The following is a 19,942-nucleotide window of genomic DNA, read 5'->3' on the forward strand; positions in this document are numbered from 1 at the left end:
CTCCCAAGGACATGGCCTTTGTCCCTGGCCTATTTGCATTTCCATGTTGACTCCACAGAGATAGACATCTGGTAGGGTGATTGAGCTGAATCTACTGCAGCTCCTCCTGGTGCCTGAATAACTTAGAGATAAACATATTTCTTGAAGAGGGAAATAAAACAGAAACATACAAAGTAGTTTTCACACAGATAAAAACTTTACACGTACCTTATTCAATACTCATCATCCATTCTGAGCTAAGTACTTCTAATCCCATTTTACACAGACACAGAGATGGTTACCCAGCCAGGGTCAGACTTGCTCGGGTAGAGCCAGAATTCCAACTCACATTAGTGTTAGGTTCTTTTTATTTTTTAAAAATCTTCTTAAATATATGATGGATGAAGAGAAGCAAGTTATTTTTTTTTGGGGGGGGTGGTTTCAAGACAGGGTTTCTCTGTGTAGTTGTGGTGCCTGTCCTGGGTCTCACTCTGGAGACTAGGCTGCCCTCAGACTCACAGAGAGATCTGCCTGGCTCTGCCTCCTGAATACTGGGATTAAAGGCGTGTGCCATTGCCACCTGGCAAGTTTTTTTTTTTTTTTTTTTTTTTTTTTTTTTTTTTTTTTTTTTTTTTTTTTTAAGAAAAGATGCTGCTCAGAGTGTTCCATCAGTTGCTTAATTAGAGACAAGTGGAAATCTGGTTAGACATCAGTACTTATGAAAAATCAGTGGAAAACTTAGTGGACTACACACATTTCAGTGACAGCCTCTTAAGTGACACAGCTATTCTTATTTAAAAAAGCCCAATATTGTGTGGTGTAGATAAACATGATGATTATAAAGCATTAATAAACACTGAAGAACCAAAGATTGCTCTTGGTTATAATACTCTTGATATGTATTTTATAAGGAGAGAGGGAGAGAGCGAGGGAGTTTGTGATGGGACTAAATACATCCAAAGTCAGACAGCAAGAATGGCCAGACACAGAACCCACACTGCTGCGCATCACTAGCTGGGTAAGCTGACTCCATTCACCCTGGAGAAGACCGACGCTGACGTGGTCACTGTTTCAAATAATTCCAAGAACTCTGGCTAGAGGGAAGATTAAGTCTTAATAACCAAGTTAATACAGCAGGCAGTGGCATTTAATTACTGAGAAAATTCAAATACACGTGACCACGTGAAAACAACCGCACTTAACAGGCAAAAATCAAGTCAATTCTAAAGTCTTTAAATTGGAAGATTTTAGCATCATACACTCTCCCTACTGCTACCCCATCTCCTCCTCCTCCTCCTCCTCCTCCTCCTCCTCCTCCTCCTCCTCCTCCTCCTCCTCCTCATGTTGACAAAGTTAGGCTTGGAGGAGGAACAGGAGCACTATCTTGACTGTGGCACTACAGAAAGATTTCCCCGGGAGAGCAGCCCACCAGGTCTTTCATCATCATTGCTATGAGATCCTTACTGGGAAATGGCTCAATATGAGCCCTTCTCTCTATTGATTCTTTTATAATTGCATTAACAAAATTCAGGCTCCAGGTTTCAAAGCTGATAGCATTACCTATTTTTGAAAGAATTGTCTATTAATTTTTTTTTTTTTTTGCCTTTATCATCAAGAGACGCTCCTCCTTAATGCCTACCATTGCACCAGGCAGTGAGCAGAAGAAGCTTCTAAATACAATAGGATATGGGTGGGTGTTTTTCTTATCCTGGCATCCGTGTTGCTGGAGAAGTACCCACGGAGGCTGAGAAGTGAGTACATGATGATAGCGAACATCACTGGAGGAATTAGAGTAGATAATCCATTTACAAGCACCAGCGAAGTGCAGTTATGCGGTCTGATGGGGCTACCCAGTGCCCCAAATGGCAAATTAGAGAGTTACTGTGTGGTGGGGCATCTTGAAGGGAAAATGAGGATACATAGCAGAACAATTCCAGGGAGAACCCGTCAAGAAAGAGGTGGCATTGAAGAATACAGGGACAATTCAGGTTGTTGGATGTGTGTGTGTGTGTGTGTGTGTGTGTGTGTGCACCAAAATTATCTAGAAAACTACACACTACTGTGGCTGTGCACACTTGACGAGTAAAGGAGAACGACATGGTGGCAGGAAGGGGAAAAAAATAGATCTAGAGGGTGTTCCATCTTGCTGTTCCAAACACTGTGGGTGCTCAAATAGCATCAATGATGAAGACTGTAGCGAGGATGAAGATGATTAATGTAACCCATGGGAAAATGGACCAGGACCTGGAAAGGGAGGATGACTCAGGGTGAGGGGTACCTGGGGAGAGAGCCGCCGAGTATGCACGTCGGCGAGCGTAGGGTGTGTGTGTTGGGGGGGGGGGGGGGGAGAAGCGGCCAGGGCAAGCGTGGCTCGGACCCGGGGAGTGGGTGGGTGGTGCCCGTGGGCGGAGCGGCTCCGGGACTGAGTGGCTGGCAGCTTATGTCTGCGAGAGCAGCAGCATCACCCGGGAGCGAAGCTCCGAGACTCCGCCTAACTGACACCCAAACTCTCTCTCTCCCTCCCGCAGCAGCCCCAAACTGGAGGCAGCAGAGCCCGCGAGCGAGCAGCAGCGTCGGGCGGCCCCGGCCCGGCCCCGCCCCCGGCCCGCCAGCCCAGCCCGCGCCCGGCCGCGCTCCGGAGCCCAGCGCCAGCCCTCGCCCCCTCGCCGCGCCTCCGCCTGCCCGCCCCCGCCGGCCGAGGCTGGGCTGCGGGAGGCGGCCAGGCGGCCCCGAGCCTCGCCAGGGCGACCCAAACAAAGGCAGCATCCGGGCTCGGCGGGAGGCAGAGCATCATGAGAGACTGGGTCCTCGCTGTCCCCGGCTCCGCTGCTGCCGCCGCCGCCGCCGCCGCCGCTGCTGCTGCCGCCGCCGCCGCCGCCGCCGCCGCCGGGAGGGCTTCGCTGTGAGCTTGGAAAGCAGGGGCGCAGCCGCGGGGCGTGCATCTGAAAGGTGAGAGCGAGAGCCAGCGAGCCGAGGGGGCGGGCAGGCCACGAAAATGTCCTCGGCCGTGGGGCCCCGCGGTCCTCGCCCACCCACGGTGCCTCCCCCTATGCAAGAACTGCCCGACCTGAGCCACCTGACCGAGGAGGAGAGGAACATTATCATGGCAGTGATGGACCGGCAGAAGGAAGAGGAGGAAAAAGAAGAGGCCATGCTCAAGTAAGCGCCCCCCCCTCCCCGCCACCCCCCCCAGTAAGGCGCGCCATCCATCCCTCGGTGGTGGTGCCTCCATCCGTCCATTCACCACTCACTCTTGGCTGAGTGTGGGGGAGGGGCTGGCTAGGGTGCAGGGGTGCGGGCAGAGGTGCCCACCTTGGGGCTAGCCCCCCTCCCCGGGCTTGAGCAGGGTAGATAGAGATTTGGGAGTCTAAAGGAAGGAGAGGACCCTACAGAGCCAGGAACCTAGGACCCCAGGAGGATGGCTTGAGACAGGAGTGCCTGTGGGGACTAGGTGGACGGGAGGACCACCTTAGGGGGAGATATGCTGAGCTGAGTAAAGCTGATCCCACCCAGTGGAAGGGCCCTGAGCTGAGGGCAGATTAGGGACTAGGGGGTGAGTAGAGAAAAGGGTGGTGGTGGAGGTGCTGAGTTGTGGAGGGCAAGCTCCTCTTTGGAGTTGTTGAGCAGATCTGAGTTACAACAGTGAAGGGTGCTGGTATTTATATAATAAAAATGCTTATTTTTAGTGTTCGTTTTGGTACTCATTCATTTACAGTGCAAGGTTGGGTCTTTTTTTGGGCAGTTGCCATCTTTGGTAACCTGCCTTCCTGATCCTCTTTAACCTTTTATTCCTAGTCTTCGACACAGAATAACTGTATGAAGACACATTTTCTTATCCATATGTAAGGCCATTGGCAGTAAGTACAAAGTTTGTGATAATGACAGAGGCTGATTGACGACCCTGGCCTGAATAAAATAGGGGTTTCTCATTATTGGCTTCCAAGAGACCTCTGGGGCCTTCTCAGTTCCCGAAGGAAGCAGACAGGGATTGAATATCTGCACATTCCTGTCTTTAGAACCCATCCACCCTTCAGGGGACCTCTGCCTGGTGCCCCACTTTCCTGGGGATGGGGAGAGGATGGGGTTGGTTGATAGTGGTGCAGAAGTGTGTGACACACTGCTGCTGTTTGCTTCAGAACTGCTTGCAAGTACTGCCACCCAGGCTGAGCTTTGCTTGCTCCTTAGCCTCGCCCATGGAGTGGAGCTAAAGGAGATTTCAACTCTGGCTTCCCTTGGGAAGTCTTCAGAAATTCAGTAAAGTTTGCCTCTCTGGGGTGGAGGGATGTAGATATACCCTGACTGGTACTGATGTCTTGGTATCCTCTGCTTATGCAGAAGATGTATTTGGGGCAGGCAATTGGTATGAAGAGCCAAAGGGAACCTGTTGCATCTGGAGTTAGCTCTTTGCAGGGAAGTGTGGAGAGGGAGCAGGGGGTGACACCAAGGCACAGAGCACACCCAGGTGGCCTTTCTCCCACTCCCTAGAATTGCCTACTGAAGGGAAGGTGCTGTCTGGGAAGGTGTCCCCTTCCCTTCTGTGCAGCATAACCACACAGGAGAAGACTAGGAGAAGCTGCATTCTGACTATGGGTCCCCCAAGCAAAAGCAACTGCAAGCTAGGGTAGGGAGGGAGAGCTGTGGGTGTCCGGCCGCAGCAAAGTAGTAGAGGTTCAGTCATTCTTCTTCCTCTTTCATTATAGACTCTGGGAAAAATAAAAGGCCGTTCACTTTGAAGGCCAGAGCTGGTCTGGCTCTCTAAGAGCAGCAGGTTTCTGAATTCCCTGCTCCTTCTCATCCAAGAAAAAAAACAAATACTTTAAGCCTGCCAGCTTGAGGGAGGCAGAACCCTCGTTAATCTGCTTCCTGTCCCTAGTGGAAGAATGACGTCCCCCGGTGCTGCAGGCTTCCCCTCTTCTGATCCTGGAAGTAATGGATGGTGTCTAATGGTGCTGCTGTCTGTCTGTGTGGTTGTCAGTCCGTCTATACTCACTGCTGCAGCCCCTGCCACCTGTCCTGGACACTATCCCGTTGTTGGCTAATATTTGCAGATTTGCTGCTGTTTTCTTTTGGTCTCTCGCTGCAGACAGCAGGTAGATGGAGGCCTCCAGCAGCTAGCGATAAATATGGGCTGCTGCCTGACAGAGTCCAGAGAGCAGAGGGAGGCACAGTGCAAGTAGTGGCCATCATGCTTCTTCATTGGCTGTTGGAAGCCGTGTGGAGAGTGATGGATTTTAAATGAGAGTGGAGGAGTTTCAGGACAGAATTGCAAACCTGCTCACTATCTCGGGTCAGTGATAATATTCTATGGGTTGACGTGGAGAAGCAGAAATTTAAAAGCTCTTGCCCCGCTGCTCATGTCCAGCATATCCTTTTCTTGTTTTCCTCGGGCTTGCAAATACTATTCCTCGATGGCACGATTTCACCTAGTGTTGCAGCATGTCATGCTGTTATACAACAGCTCCCGATAATCCTGGACTTCTGCATTAACTTTATCAATCAGCCTCCTCTGCTAATGGCGTGGCCTTGTGTGCAGTGGAGGGTGGGCGAGTGTTCTGGAACGCTGGTTCGCTTCCACATAAGCCTGTCCTGGAGTCTGCAGTTAGTGAGACAGGGCTACACTATTTTTCCTAGAAGGAACTTGGTATCTTAGAAACTAGGGGGGGTCATAGGAGCCATTCAGAGGACACCTATGTAAGGGGCCCTTAATGACATCTAGTCATGGGTGGTGGCCTTTTCTAAACCTGCCAAGGGACATGATTGGAAAACAGGATGCTTTACACAGGCCTCTGAAATACTTGCTAAAAGAGAAAAAGAGTTTTGGGGCAATACTTGAGCCAACATCCTCACACATCTGAAAAACTACTTTTCCGGAAGACCCAAGCAGAACTAAAGTTCTGGGAACAGAGAAATTAGATTTAAATTTTACTTTTGTGATTAGTGCAGGGCCATCATCTTATGCTGCTTGCCGTGTGTTAGTTCTGTTACCACAAGGTGTAATAGCAGACACTGACAGAGAGAATGAGAAAATGGATGGGTACTGGAAACCCACCTTACAAAATACAAGTTAGAATATATTTGTATGGTTAGTTTTGAGTGAAATTACTACTTGAATCTAGATTTGATAATGACATTAAATAAGTATAAATAGAAAAAAAACAATTTACTTCTACCTCAAAAGTTTAAAAATATTGTGTGAAGTTAGTTGGAAGTACTTCATCATTATGTTCATATTATTATTTTTTTGGTAAAATCCTCCAATTTTAAGTAATAGTGTTTTATAATTAGAAAAAGTTGGCTCTGAAAAAATTGTTTTCCATGCTTAATGTGTTTGTAAAACAGATTTCTTAATTTTTGGTTCTCTCTGTGTGTATGTGTGTGTGTTTGTGATGTGTGTATTTGTGTGTGTGTGTGTGTGTGTGTTTGTGTGTGTGTGTGTGTGTGTGTGTGTGTGTGTTCTGGAACCTTTTTGAAACCTCACTTTCTCAATGAATGTTCTTTCAAGTACCTGTCACTAGGCATTATGAGCCAATATATTATATAGATGGAAAACTGTGTTATCTGGGACCTAAATCAGAGAAGATCTCGTTAGAGGTAAAATCTTATTTCTTCTCTTAAATAAAAGCTTCCAAGAGAAATGAGCTTCAGAAAGGGAAGAGAAGAGAAAAACGAAATAGAAGTAGAGATTAAGGGGATAATTCAACGATGTAAATTAAAAACCATATTGAAATAGTTACTGAAATTGGCTAACATTTATTGAGTATTTACTGCATGCCAGCCATTACTCTCATTGGTTGCAGATTCACATGGGTGACCTGTGCTGACTTACAATGTGTGCTTGCATCCTCACAGCATCCTTTGCAGAAGATAGGCCAGGTGTCACAAATATCAGCTCCTGACCCAATCCTGAGGGTTTCAGTGATATCTGAAATTGATTCCCATACATGGCTCAGCCAGGTTTCAAACCCAGACCTTTCACAGTGAATGCAGCTGTTTCCCCAGGCACTACATTGTCTCTCAACCAAAAGGAAGCTTCTAACATTTATCTTTTCTTTATATGAATTTCTAGTCCTTCTTGCAAATCAGAGAATTGGTTTGACAGATGATGAAGCTGACTTAGAACATCGCTGCTGGTCTTAATGGAGCAGGGCTGAGTTTACCTCCACTGGTTCACAGAACCTTCCTGTGGATTGAGGGGAAGGGAACTGCCTCCAATTTAAAGATAGTGAAAAGCATCATAGTACAGTGGAAAGGTCTTTGGAATGGTGCATTTTATATATATATATATATGTGTGTGTGTGTGTGTGTGTGTGTGTGTGTGTGTATGTATTTGTAGTTCTTCCACTTACTGTGTGAACGTGGGTTAGAAAATTGTTATAACTTTATGGGGTTCCATACTTCTTCTCAAGATGTGACTTAATCTACAAAGACGACTCTGGGCATCTCTGCCTTCTTGCTGAGGATTGGGCCTTCATTTTCAAGAATCTGTCACTATAACCTACTTAGGGAGAAGAGATGAAGTAGAAGTTGCTATTACATTTGTTTTCCTGCTCTTCTGCTGTGCACACACGTGCCATATTATACTTTTGAGAAACATCAGTTTGCCAACCAGGAAAAGAATGAAATATAGATTTAGGGAGACTAGGGAGGGGTGACGATGATACAGGTCTATTTCTGTTGACGAAAATTTTCACGTTAGACCGAGGCATACCGTATCCTATTGTAAAAGCAGGGATGGATGAGAAGAAAAAGGAAAAGGATGAGCAGTGAAGAGTGGAAGTGGCTGGAATGTGAGCGTCTGAATTCAAGATGTTCCGTTAGGCAGAAAAGACTGGAGGGGCAAGCCCACTTGCTGGCATCTGTCCTGGTCCGCACTGTTAGTAAATGGGGTTAGACCCTGGGAAGGCTAACCCTGAACTATGTAGGGATATATTTCACTTTCAACAATAACGTGTCTTAACAAATGTACACATACAGCACAAAGTTCCCAAATGTTCATGGAAGAAAAAAATATATAGAAAAGAGAAGTTAAAAAAAAAATGAAAGAAATGAGATAGTGTCAAAAATAATGGAAAGATACAAAACCATTGGGTTTTGGTTGATCTGTGGTGATTTATTTATATCTTGTGTATATTCTTTCTTAATAGAACACTACCATTTATGTATTTACATGACCAAATTTGAGGTACTCTATAGTATGCAAATCAGTATAATCACTGGGCTACTGCCAACTTGAGTGATAGAAACACAACCTCTCCTGAAGGTCGTTTGTTCAACTTGTTCAACAGGAAGGCTGGCTTGTGTAGACCAGTCCAGAAACCTCCTAGAAAGACATCAGTGTGAATTCCTGAAACACTCTATTCTCCCACGGCTATAAGACGCATATGGATGAGCTTGTTTTGCATGGATTATAAAAGTGCCATTGTGTTGAATTTCATTTACCTCAATGGTTTATGTTCTGTTTTTAAACAACTTTGAACATTGGATCTTGTGAGATGAGTTTGGATATTCTAGATTTGGTCTTGGGAGTTGAAGAAAACTTCCCTGAGGCACAAGGCAACTGGAGTAATAGAACCTCAAACTCCTATCCAGTGATTCCAGCCTTCACTCTTTATTAAGGGTCGATAGAAAGAGTGGGTACAGGGACTGTGGTCTCTTTCGTTCATCTGTTGTGGGTAGGAAGCTAGCATGTGCTTCCTTTCTACATATCAGACATCTTGCTGGATGCTTACAAAGGCTATTCATCTGTGCTCTACTCTTGACAAGCAGTCCAGCGTATTTGTGTTGGTTTTTTTTTTTTTTTTTTCATATGAGGGAACTTTTTAGAACTTTGGTTTCCTGGCCCCTTGCTTATGGCATTTAGTCTGAGAATCCAGAGAGCGAATCTTCTAAGCAGCAGGAGCACTGAGTGTGGCTGGTGGAATCCCCTGTGCTTTTCTGAGCACATGCATCTCCCTAACTTCTGTTTCCCTCACCTGCTTGCTCTCTCACACACAGCTCTCCTTAATACAGTAGTATTTGGCCACTTTTCTCCTCGACTGCGAGGCTCTCTCTTCTCAGTCGTACTGTTCTGAATTTTATTTATCAGGTAGGATACTTTTATTCATAGAATGATGGTAGTTAATTCAACAATAAGACCAGGTATTAAAATGTCATGCATTAAAATCAGTCCAGTCAATGGACTGTGTGGGTAGAATGGGTAGACACTGTTCTTCTCATAGCTTATTGCTGGTGTAGTTCCTACCACTTAAAAACTTCCATGGTCTGAAAGGTTGACACTGGCTTGCTGTGTAGAATACTGAACTAGGTTTTGGTCTTATTTATTATTGTAGTAGTTGGGTTTTTTTTCTTTGTTTGATTTTGCCTTTTTTTGAGATAGAGCTTATCCATGTAGCCCTGGGTGTCCTAGAACTCACTCTGTAGACCACTCTGTAGACCAGGCTGGCCTCCAACTCTAAGATCCACCTGCCTCTGTTTCCTGAGTGCTGAGATTAAAGGCATTCACCACCCCGCCCCACTAGGTGTTGTTCATAATGCCATCACTTTCTGTAGATATAAACATTATCAGGTCATCCCATTCAGTTTATTAGCTTCCTGTGTACAGTGGGACTTGTAAGGTCTGTCCTTGTAATTCACGAGGCTTTAATATAGTGAAACAGAAACACATTCAAACTTCAAATTACTGCACCCAAGGATACTGCTCTTACTGCCTTTACTCTTTGAAAATGTGACTGACCCCCAGATTCATCCCTCCTTGTGGTTTCTGAAGGTTTTGGGACTTGTAGGGAGGAAGTCTTGTTGGAGCTGGCCCACCCATAGTGTTGTGAAGGCAGTGTGACCAGGATTACACTCACACCAAGGTGGGAATTTGGCAAGGGATTAAAAGGTAAAATAATCACAGAGCCTGATAGGAAGTTATAATTTTCATTATTTCTCATTAAATAGCTCATAAATATTTATAGCATAAAAAGTAATGGGGAAATAGTAAATTTTGAAGTAACAGCAAGGCAAACCTAATTCAAAATGAGAAGTAAAATTAGCTTGGGGTAATTTCTTAGGTTAATTTTTCTTATCTTTTACTAAAAAACAAAAGAGTGTTAACTTCTGTGTCACAGGGTGTAATAATTGTCTCATTTTTAACATTGAATGATGAACTCTTTTTAGCTTTCTGCTGGATAATGTAACATATGCATTTAACATTTTTAAATTCCTATACTAAATGCATTATGTTTTCTGCATGTATAGTCTCACATTCTTATATCAGGTTTATGTGCATTTATTTTGACCTAGGTCAAATGGCTGACAGCTAGGGACTGTACTGTAGAATAGGTCTGCGGCTTCCCTATTTCTGTTGATATTTTGTGAAAGCTTCCTATACATATAAATGTTTATTTAAAGAAAAACTAGATTTGCTTAAAGGGAGAGTGCATATATATTGATTTGGCTTCATTTTTATAACAATTTCTTGCTATGGGTAGTGTTTTATACTGTCAATTTTTAAGTATCAACTTTGATGAAAAATTAATTTATCTTTTCCTCTTTACAGATTTTTTTCTGCGCCAAATTATTTGTATCAAATCACTGAAAAGCAAGCAATTAAAAGTCTTAAAATTTGTCAGAGCAGTATGTAATGCAAACAAGGGGTATAGAATCTTGAAAGTCATTGTTTGGCTAACAGTAATGATTTGCTGAAAATGAGACACTACATTTCATAGAACCTCAGTGGATGCTTCTTTTATGGCAAGACTAAACGCAAATTTTCAATCATTTTTTTCAAATAATAGTCATAAGTTACAGCTGCATACAGGATTGTCTATGAAAATTCTCTTTTGAGCCTAGCAAAAGTACAGCCTGCAGTTAGAGACCATATCCCTGGAGTGTGAATTCATTTAAATAGATTTCAGAATGTAATATTTTGATAATCCCTTTGAAGTTTAAGTAGTAAGATAATGTAATATTGTTGAAAAGAATCTTATGTAATTTGTAAGTCGTTAAGGCATTTAATTAGAATATTAGCTATTTTAAAGTAGCATAATGAATGAAACTGAGATAATATAGATGATAATACCCAGTTAATGATTTATACATTGTTTAGTACTTTTTTTTATTACTCATCATTAAGTTAACTTACTTGTCTGGAAGATATTATTATGTTTATATAGAGAAGGCATGTGCATTGAAAACCAATTAAAGTGTCTATACTGCCATGTAGATATCTTATGCTATTTAGTGTCTTTTAATGGGCTGTCATATTTAATATGGATATATATTAACAAGTAAGACTTAGTACAGTGGCAGTTACGGATGAAGGTTCCCTGCTCTACCTAGACCTCAAATTGTTTATTATTACTTATCAGCTTTTATTTTTGTACCTGAAGTATTGTTCATTGATCTTTGAAGAATAGTCTTAGTTTCAAGAAACCAAATGGCCAGGCTAGGTTTTTGTCACTTAACACAAACTAGGGTCATCTGGGAAGAGGGAACCTCAACTGAGAAAATGAGTCCATCAGATTGCCCTGTGGGCAGGTCTGTTGGGGGCAATTTCTTTATTAGTGAATGATTGGAAGGGCCTGGCTCACTGAGTGTGGTTCTGCCCCTGCACAGGTAGTCCAGGGTTGTATAAGAAAGCAGGGTGAGCAAGCCACGAGAAGCAGGTCTGTAAACAGTGTTCCTCTATGACCTCTTCTCAGTTCTTGCCTCCAGGTTCTTGCCTTGAGTTTCTACCTTGACTTCTCTCCTTCTTTCTTTTATGGACTGTAACCTGAAAAGTGAAATAAATACTTTCCTTCTCAAGTTGCTTTTGGTCATGGTGTTTATCACAGCAACAGAAACATAACTAAGATAACAAGCTATTTTAAAGTTGTCTGTTATTGGTGCATAATCATTGTGGATCTCTTGACTGCTTTTGTCATTTATACTTATTTTAAGATTTATTTACTTTCTATTTTATGAGTAAGTGTATATGATGCCTGAATGAACGTGTGTGTATTGTGTGTGGAGAAGATGCCCACAGAGGACAGAAGAGGGAGTTGGGTCCTCTGGAACTGGAGTTTTAGGTAGTTGTGGGTTCTGGCAACTGAATCTGGGTCCTGTAAGAACAATGTCTTAGTTATGGTTTCAGTTTCTGTGAAGAGACACCATGACCACGGCAACTCTGACAAAGGAAAACATTTAATTGTGGTGGCTCACTTACATTTCAGAGGTTCAGTCCATTATCATCATGATGAGGATCATGGTGTCATGCAGGCAGATATGGTATTAGCTACACCTTCATCAGAAGGCAATAGGAAGTAGACTGAGACACTGGGCAGTATCCTGAGCATAGAAAACCTCAAAGCCCACCCCCACAGTGACACGCTTCCTTCAACAAGGCCATACCCAATCCAACAAAGCCACACCTCTCTATGAGATTATGGGGACCAATTACCTTTAAACCACTACACACAGCAGATGTTCTTCACTGCTGAGCCATCTCTCCAACCTCTGCTCTTCTCATCTAAAGAGACAAAATGGAAACACATGAACTATGAACCAATGGCTGAGGGGTCCCCAACTGGATCAGGCCCTCTGAGTGGGTGAGACAGTTGATTGGCTTGATCTGTTTGGGAGGCACCCAGGCAGTGGGACCGGGTCCTTTGCTCACTGCATGAGTTGGCTGTTTGAAACTTGGGGCCTATGCAGGATCGCTTGGCTTGGCCTGGGAAGAGGGGACTGGACCTACCTGGACTGAGTCTACCAGGTTGATCTCAGTCCTTGGGGGAGGCTTTGCCCTGGAGGAGGTGGGAATGGGGGGTGGGCTGGGGGGATGGGGAGGGGGGAGAACAAGGGAATCCGTGGCTGATACGTAGAACTGAATTGTATTGCAAAATAAAAATAAAAAAATTAAAAAAAGAGAGACGAAATGAGAAACTCTTCAAAATGTTGTTTTTGTTTTCGTTTTTCTCTTGCAGTTTTTATTTTAGAAAAATTAGGCTATTTTAGTTTCCATGATCTGCATAAATCAAAATACCTTTCTTTTTCAAAAATATAATGTAGTATATAGAGTAATATATATGTACTACTTTTTTTTCTAAATGTGAGGTAGGATATGCAGACATTTAGAGGTCTGCTAAGGTCAGAAAATTTAGTTAGTGTCTGGGTAGAAACAGATGAGAAGAAAAGTAAGGTAACCCAGTGGCTTTCCCTTTTTTTTATTTCACACAGCTTAGCAGATTTATCTTTCTTGGTTGTCTCTGTATTGTAATATAGTGGGGCTTAAGTATTCTTTCCTAATCCCTTCTTTCTAAAAAAAAAGGATATATCTTACATCCTGGTATTTGAAATAGAAATATATTGATATAAGCAATCTCTTTTATATTGGTTATTAAAACTTGGTAAAAGCAAAAAATATAAATAGCTTCTTCTCTGGTGTTATATCTGGACAATATCACTGTTTCTCATGAAAGTATAATTTAAAAGGTAAAGTCTTAGGTGGGTAATTTGAATGTATAGATGTTTTTTGTACCCTAGGCCATGTATTGTCACTTAATATAGCAACCCAGGGTAAAAACTTGATGCTAGTGGGAAAAGGTCTGAGACCTGGTTCGTTACAGGTGTGAGGAAAAACATTCCATGGTGTTTGGCTATACAACAGGTTCAGCTCGTCCATACAGAACATAGTTATGATTGATAATGAGCCCAGTTATGAGGAATGAGCTAGTTGCTGCATTCCATAAAGGCAGCAGAGTGAACACCTCTGGGCCTTGCACACAGAAAACCCAAACAAGCAAACACATCCAATTCTAGACCACAAGAAGCGGACATTGTATATTTGGTAAAACTTAGAAAGATAATAAGAATAAGGTGAGTGATAATTATAGTGAGTGCTGAAGGAAATTTTGAAGCACCCTCTTCTCAGCCATCCACAGCTCCATCTCCTTCTAATTTGCCTTCAATTTTTCTAAATGTCTCTGTTCTGCCCCATCTTGAATCTCAAATATTGGCATCCTTAAAGGTTTGCTATAGCCTGTTATTCCTTTCTTTGTACAATTAGTTTCTGTTAAGTCTCACGTGGCAGCTTCAGTTGCAAGGACATGCCAAAGATTCTCAAATGTGTAATCATGCATTTTGAATTTTCAGCTAAATTCTGAATTCTTACTGCAACACCTTTTTGATATCTCTTTAACTTGTAGACACTTGAAATTTATTGCCACCTATCATAAACTTCTTAGCTTCTTGTCTAAATATGATGCTTTGAGTTTCACAGATAGTATCTCTTTCATACTCCAGAATGAAGCTGAAACTTTAGGGTCTGTATCCAGGTCATTTTATCTTCTGTTTTTTGTCTCCACAGACCTGACTTCCATTGTCTTAGTTGATTTTCATTGCACCTTCACTATTTGGTGACTCCACTCATACATTACTCTTGATCAGACGTTTTCCTTTTAATCTAAATTTATCCTGGCCTTTAAAATTAGCTTAAATGATACCTCATCTGCTACATCTTCCCAAACTTCCCCAGGCTGGTTTCAGTACTTGCCTTCTGTGCATATATTTTCATAGCATTTTCACTCAACATTCTCATCTCAGTACAGAATACACTGCTGAGGGTGGTATCAGTTTTTATTGTATCCATCATAAACACATAGAACAGGTGCCCAGTTAGTTGAATGGTGTGTATGAATGTACGAGTAGATTCAAAAGACATGGACTAGAGTCACCTAAGGCTGCTAATGAGATGAGTGGGAGGACAGAGTGGGATGGTTATTCTAACCACAGAAATTTAGTCAGCAAATTCTGAAAGCAAAGAATGAGCTGTTTCCTTTTGACTGTAGAGAGAAGCAGGTTGACCAGAATGTATGAGAAAATAAATATTTGGGGTTGAACATTTCAAGGTAAAATTAAAATATAATTTTTGGATGGTCTGTTGTGTTCTTGATTTATCATTCATGGCTTTCTGAAAGACACCATTCCAAAGACATTTGACTGTCAATGTGGGAGGATTTAATAATAGATTTTTAAAGGTAATCCTCTAGAAAGACACACTTAATTAGGAATGTTTTAATGAAAGCATGACTAACTCCAGTTAGAGTCTAAAGCATAGCACATGTTCTGATTTGATATTTACAATTAGACCAGATTATCACAATGTATTATATTGATTTTATCTTTAATTAAAGATGCTCCTCAGTTAAGTCATCTTCGAGTCTTAAAAGCTCCTTGAAGGTAGATGTATTCTACTAGTTATCTTTGTATTTGCATTACCTGCCCTGTGACCAACACTTTATAATATCTCAACAGGTGTTTTTTTAATTATATGCCACTGCTGAAGTCCTAGACACAAAAACACATATCTTTGTACTCTGAAGACTGTATGCCGTCATTTACATGTGGATAGGAACTTAGCAACTGTCCAGTCCTTGAATGGCACGTACTTGGTTTACTTGCAAAGTTCTGTATTAAGAACAGCATGTGTGGTGTCAAGATGCCACAGAACCTTTCTGAACATAGTGCTGTAAAGAAGTATCAGCCCAAGGACTGGCAATCAAGATAGCAGTTGACATGTTAATCACAGAAGATTATTCCAACTCTTTCAGGCTTTCACAGTTAGTTAGTATAAGACTTGTGCATGACACACACTATATCTCTTCTTTGCCCTTATCCAGAAGCTTCCTTTTGCTTGCTCATTTTTATGTTCTTGTCTGGCATTACTCATTGACACCACATAGTTCCAGCAAATCTAAACAAAATTTTTAAGGCTGATTTGCTTTGCTTTCTCTCTAGGGTTATATCCTGTTATAGCAACCTCTAAGGGAATTCTATTAATTTTGTATATTTTGAATATCAGTGTATTGAGTGCTATTTAAAGAATTAGGCTGGGCAGTGGTGGCACATGCCTTTAATCCTAGCCTTCAGGAGGCAGAGCCAGGCGGATCTCTGTGAGTTCAAGGCCAGCCTGGTCTACAAAGCGAGCCCCAGGACAGGCACCAAAACTACACAGAGAAACCCTGTCTCAAAAAAAAAAAAAACCAAAAAAAAGTAGATCATGAACAGGGATTATGAAATAGGAAATGATTTCCTTTGAAATTATACTTACTATGTTCATGCTCTATCAGTGTTTTGTAACTGTGAGAATTTTACTTATAATTTTTAATTCTTCTCTGATATATATATATATATATATATATATATATATTAAATGTAGAATAATTTATGATTTCAGATAGCTTTTCCTATTATACTTTGAGTTATGTATATGTTCATGTAAGTTTTTTGAGACAGGGTCTCACTGTGTACCAGGCTGGCCCAAAAGTGAGCCCTGCTTCTTCAGCCTTTCGAGTGCTGGGGTTAGAGACACACACCACCATACCTGACTACTGTTTCTTATTTATGTTATTTGTTTTACTTTAAAAGTGAAATCCCTTCAAGAGAACTTTGATACAACTCTATTGGTATTTTCAAAAGATGACTCTGGATGCAGTATCAAGAGCAGGTTGAATGAAGCCCAAAGCACACTCGTGTATAGATTACCTGGAGCACCAGCAGAATTTCAGATGACAGAAATTGAAACAAGGGGTTGGTGGTGGTGGTGGAAATGCTAGGATTTAGGAGACATTTCTGAGGCTGAAGTTGCTGCCATTCTTCCTAATGGGTTGAGCTTGAGTTGACTTCTGACTGGTACCACCAGCTTTTGTGATGATCTGAGGGTTAGTGAGGTGGGAGACCCTAAGATTAGACTTGGCTTGGTGATAACTTTGAGAAACACACAAGGGGGAATCAAGTAGGTTGTGTGTCAGGAACTTGGAAGAGAGATTGGGTTTGAAATGTAAATGTGAGGCTGGTGCCTCATGGGTGGTCATCAAGTTGCACAGTTCAGAGGAGGAAAGGTTAAGACTTAAGGAAAGTTCACTTTGGAGACTTGAGAGGGGACAACACATCTTCAGTGACTGGGGAGATGAAATAAAAACCAAGTGAGTTATTATACATGCATGCATATACATAGAGGTATATATGATATACATACATATATAGTGTATTACACATATATTCTCTCTCTCTCTCTCTCTCTCTCTCGCATATTTTTGAGTAGCATAAAAGCTTGCGAACCTCCATAAAGATTCTTTATGTATGTGCAGCTTTGAGTTGCCCTCTCTTTCTCCAATCCCCACTTCCCACTCCCAACTCCCCACTCCCCACTTTTAATCCCGAGTTTTTTCCTTTCTTGTGTCATGTCACCTGTTTTTTATTGTCTCTTCTAATTTAATATTTTCTTGGGGTGGGAGAGTATATGTTTCCATATAGGTTTTACATGCACACTTCATTTTGGCAAAACCTTTCACCGATACCTTGTTTCCTCATCTCCCACCCATCGTCCCTGTTTGCACATTTCTGCCCCTACTGCTCCCCTCTCTACCTTCCTGTTGCCTGGGTGACTTCACTTAGTGTAAGTTTTTCCAGTTTCATTCATTTACCCGTGCATCCCATTATTTCATTTTTCGCTGAAGCTGAGTAATAGTCCATTGTGTATATGCATGTATGTGTACAGCATTTGATTTACCCATTGGTTAGTTGACAGGCGTCTTGGTTGATTCCATTTCCCAGCTACAGTAAATAGAGCAGCAGTGCATACGCTGTGCCTGTGTCTGTGGTAGGGTGTAGTCTTTTGGGTATGCACCCAGGAGTTATAGAGACAGGTCTAGTTCTAGTTTTTTGAGAACCCCCAGACTGATTTCTGCAATGGTTGCACTGGTTTATAAGTGTTTCCCTTTCCCCACATCCACGTCAACATTTGTTGTCATTTATCTTCCTGATATTTGGCTGTTTTGACTTGAGTGAGGTAAAAATCTTAAAGTAGATAAATCTGCCTTTCCCTGATGACTGAGAACGTTGTACAGTTTAAAAAGCATTTAGTGTTTTTTTATGTTTCTTGTTTGAGAACTTTTTGCTTTGCTATATAGTCCACTTTCCATTTTCATTTGAAATTATCTTAAAACTAAATGTATTAGCACCATTCCTTTTCCCTCTCTTCTCCCTAATCCTGCCTATGTTCCCATATTCCTTCTCAAATTAATGGCTTCTTTTTCTGTTATTTCTGTTTTATGCGCACACACGCGCACAAGTGCATACACACACACACACACACACACACACACACACACACACTATTCAAATGCAACCTGAGTCCATTAGTGTTGCTTATATGTATATGATTTCAGATCTGACCACTTGATATTAGATAACCAATTACGAGGCTCATCCCTGGGGAAAACTAATTTCCCCTCTCTCAGCAGTCATTAATCATCTGTAGCTCCATAGCTCATGTTTTTAGTTGGGTCAGAGAAACTCGAATTCTTACTCAATATGATGCTATAATATGGTACAACCACTTCATAAAACTGTCTGTTATTGCTATTACCCTACTCCATAGAAAAGAAAACAAATAGTTTAGATCAGGGTTATCCAACAGAGTTGCCATTGTACCAGGGAGCTGACAAATAAACTTGACTGTTACAAGAACATACTATCATGAAGATAATAAAAAATACTTTCTTGAATGGAAACTGTTACTACTCCTAGTAGTGATTATTCTGAGGTACAGGGGGAAGTGTACCTGGGTATGAATTTCAGAATTAAAGAGGCTTAGATTTTAATCCACAGTTCTCCTATAGACTATGTAATTCTTATTGGAGTAATCTAGGCCTCTAGTACTATTTATGTGTGGAATAAGGATAAGGAATAAGTAATAAGGAGGGGTCAATGAGATAGCAATGTTTTTGCAATGCTCTTGGCACAACTTTTCATTCATAGGCAGCCTTAGCAACTTTCGACTATAATGTTATTTTATAACAATTTGGCTTTAAATAGTACTGTGCACTCAGTATTCATGTGTCTTAGAGTATAAAGTAGGTGCATCTACTCTGCAGGAGCCCTGTTCTAGCTTACAAGTCTAGTACTTGCTGTGTTGATACTATATAAAGGAACTTTGGATCACAATTAGAGCTGTGTTTCATACATTGTGCTATGCCAAAATATTCTTATTCCTTGTAGGGAATTTTAGCACAATGTGGGAACATATAGAGGGAGCTGGAAACTTTCTTTTGAGGTAGGGCGATAAGCCTTATTTTAGCAGAATATTAGAACAGGCTTACCTGTATTATGCTTACAGATGTAATTCTTCATATTTGTTATTTTGGCAAGGAAACATTCTGGCTCACTTCTTCAGTTTATCATCTCAGATGAATGCATGGGAATTTGCATGCATACTCCACAAGCCTGTGTGCATTGGAGAAAATATGTCATTTCAAGTTTGTGGCATGAGGAATACCTCTAAATGAGAATACTCAAATTCTTTTCACAGGCATGCATTATGAAGGTTTTTCTAATCTACAGTAAATTAAATTCCTAAGTACATAATCATAATACTTGCTAAATGAAATATTAAAAATAAATATAAAAATGCCTTTTATGGTCTAAGTTTTCTGTGTGAGCATGATGGCCAGAGTTTGGATGCCCCAGAATCCATGTAAAGCTTCATATGACATCACACATCTGTATTTCGGTGATTCTGTGGTTAGATGGCAGGCAGAGACAGGAGAATTCCCAGCTAGCCTCCTGTATGTGGCAGCGAACAGGAGACCCTTTCTCAGTTGAGGTGGAATGCAGACTAAACCTGAAGTTATCTTCTCACCTTCCCATGTACACCCATATTAGTACACACAAATACACACAAAAGAACGCACACAGACATACACACTTAAATACACACAAAGATGTCTTAAAAATACTGTTATTTAAAGTTGTTCAGAGTAGTTCCTGCCTTGCTTTAGTTGGGGACGTTTATTGCTGTGAAGAGACATCATGACCATGGCAACTCTTACGGAGGTTCAGTCCATTATCATCATGATGGGAAGCATGGTGGCAGACGTGGTGCTGGAGCTGAGAGTACTGCATCCTGTAGGCAACAGGAAGAAGACTGAGTGTCACAGAG

The 19,942-nt window shown here is 41.7% G+C and overlaps 1 protein-coding gene across 8 annotated transcripts in view; it reads left to right on the plus strand.

The window, feature by feature from the left end:
• The first annotated feature begins 2,877 nt into the window (after positions 1–2,877).
• Rims1 (regulating synaptic membrane exocytosis 1) overlaps positions 2,878–19,942 on the plus strand; it is a 492,321-nt gene continuing 475,256 nt past the window's right edge. For all 8 annotated transcript variants that reach the window (XM_059243920.1, XM_059243921.1, XM_059243922.1 and 5 more), the window contains exon 1: positions 2,878–3,138. In XM_059243920.1, coding sequence (XP_059099903.1) covers positions 2,975–3,138 — 164 coding nt within the window. In that variant the 5' untranslated portion in view covers positions 2,878–2,974. The remainder of the gene's footprint in view (positions 3,139–19,942) is intronic.

The sequence above is a fragment of the Peromyscus eremicus genome, chromosome 16_21 (genome assembly GCF_949786415.1).
Source record: "Peromyscus eremicus chromosome 16_21, PerEre_H2_v1, whole genome shotgun sequence".
NCBI lineage: Eukaryota > Metazoa > Chordata > Mammalia > Rodentia > Cricetidae > Peromyscus > Peromyscus eremicus.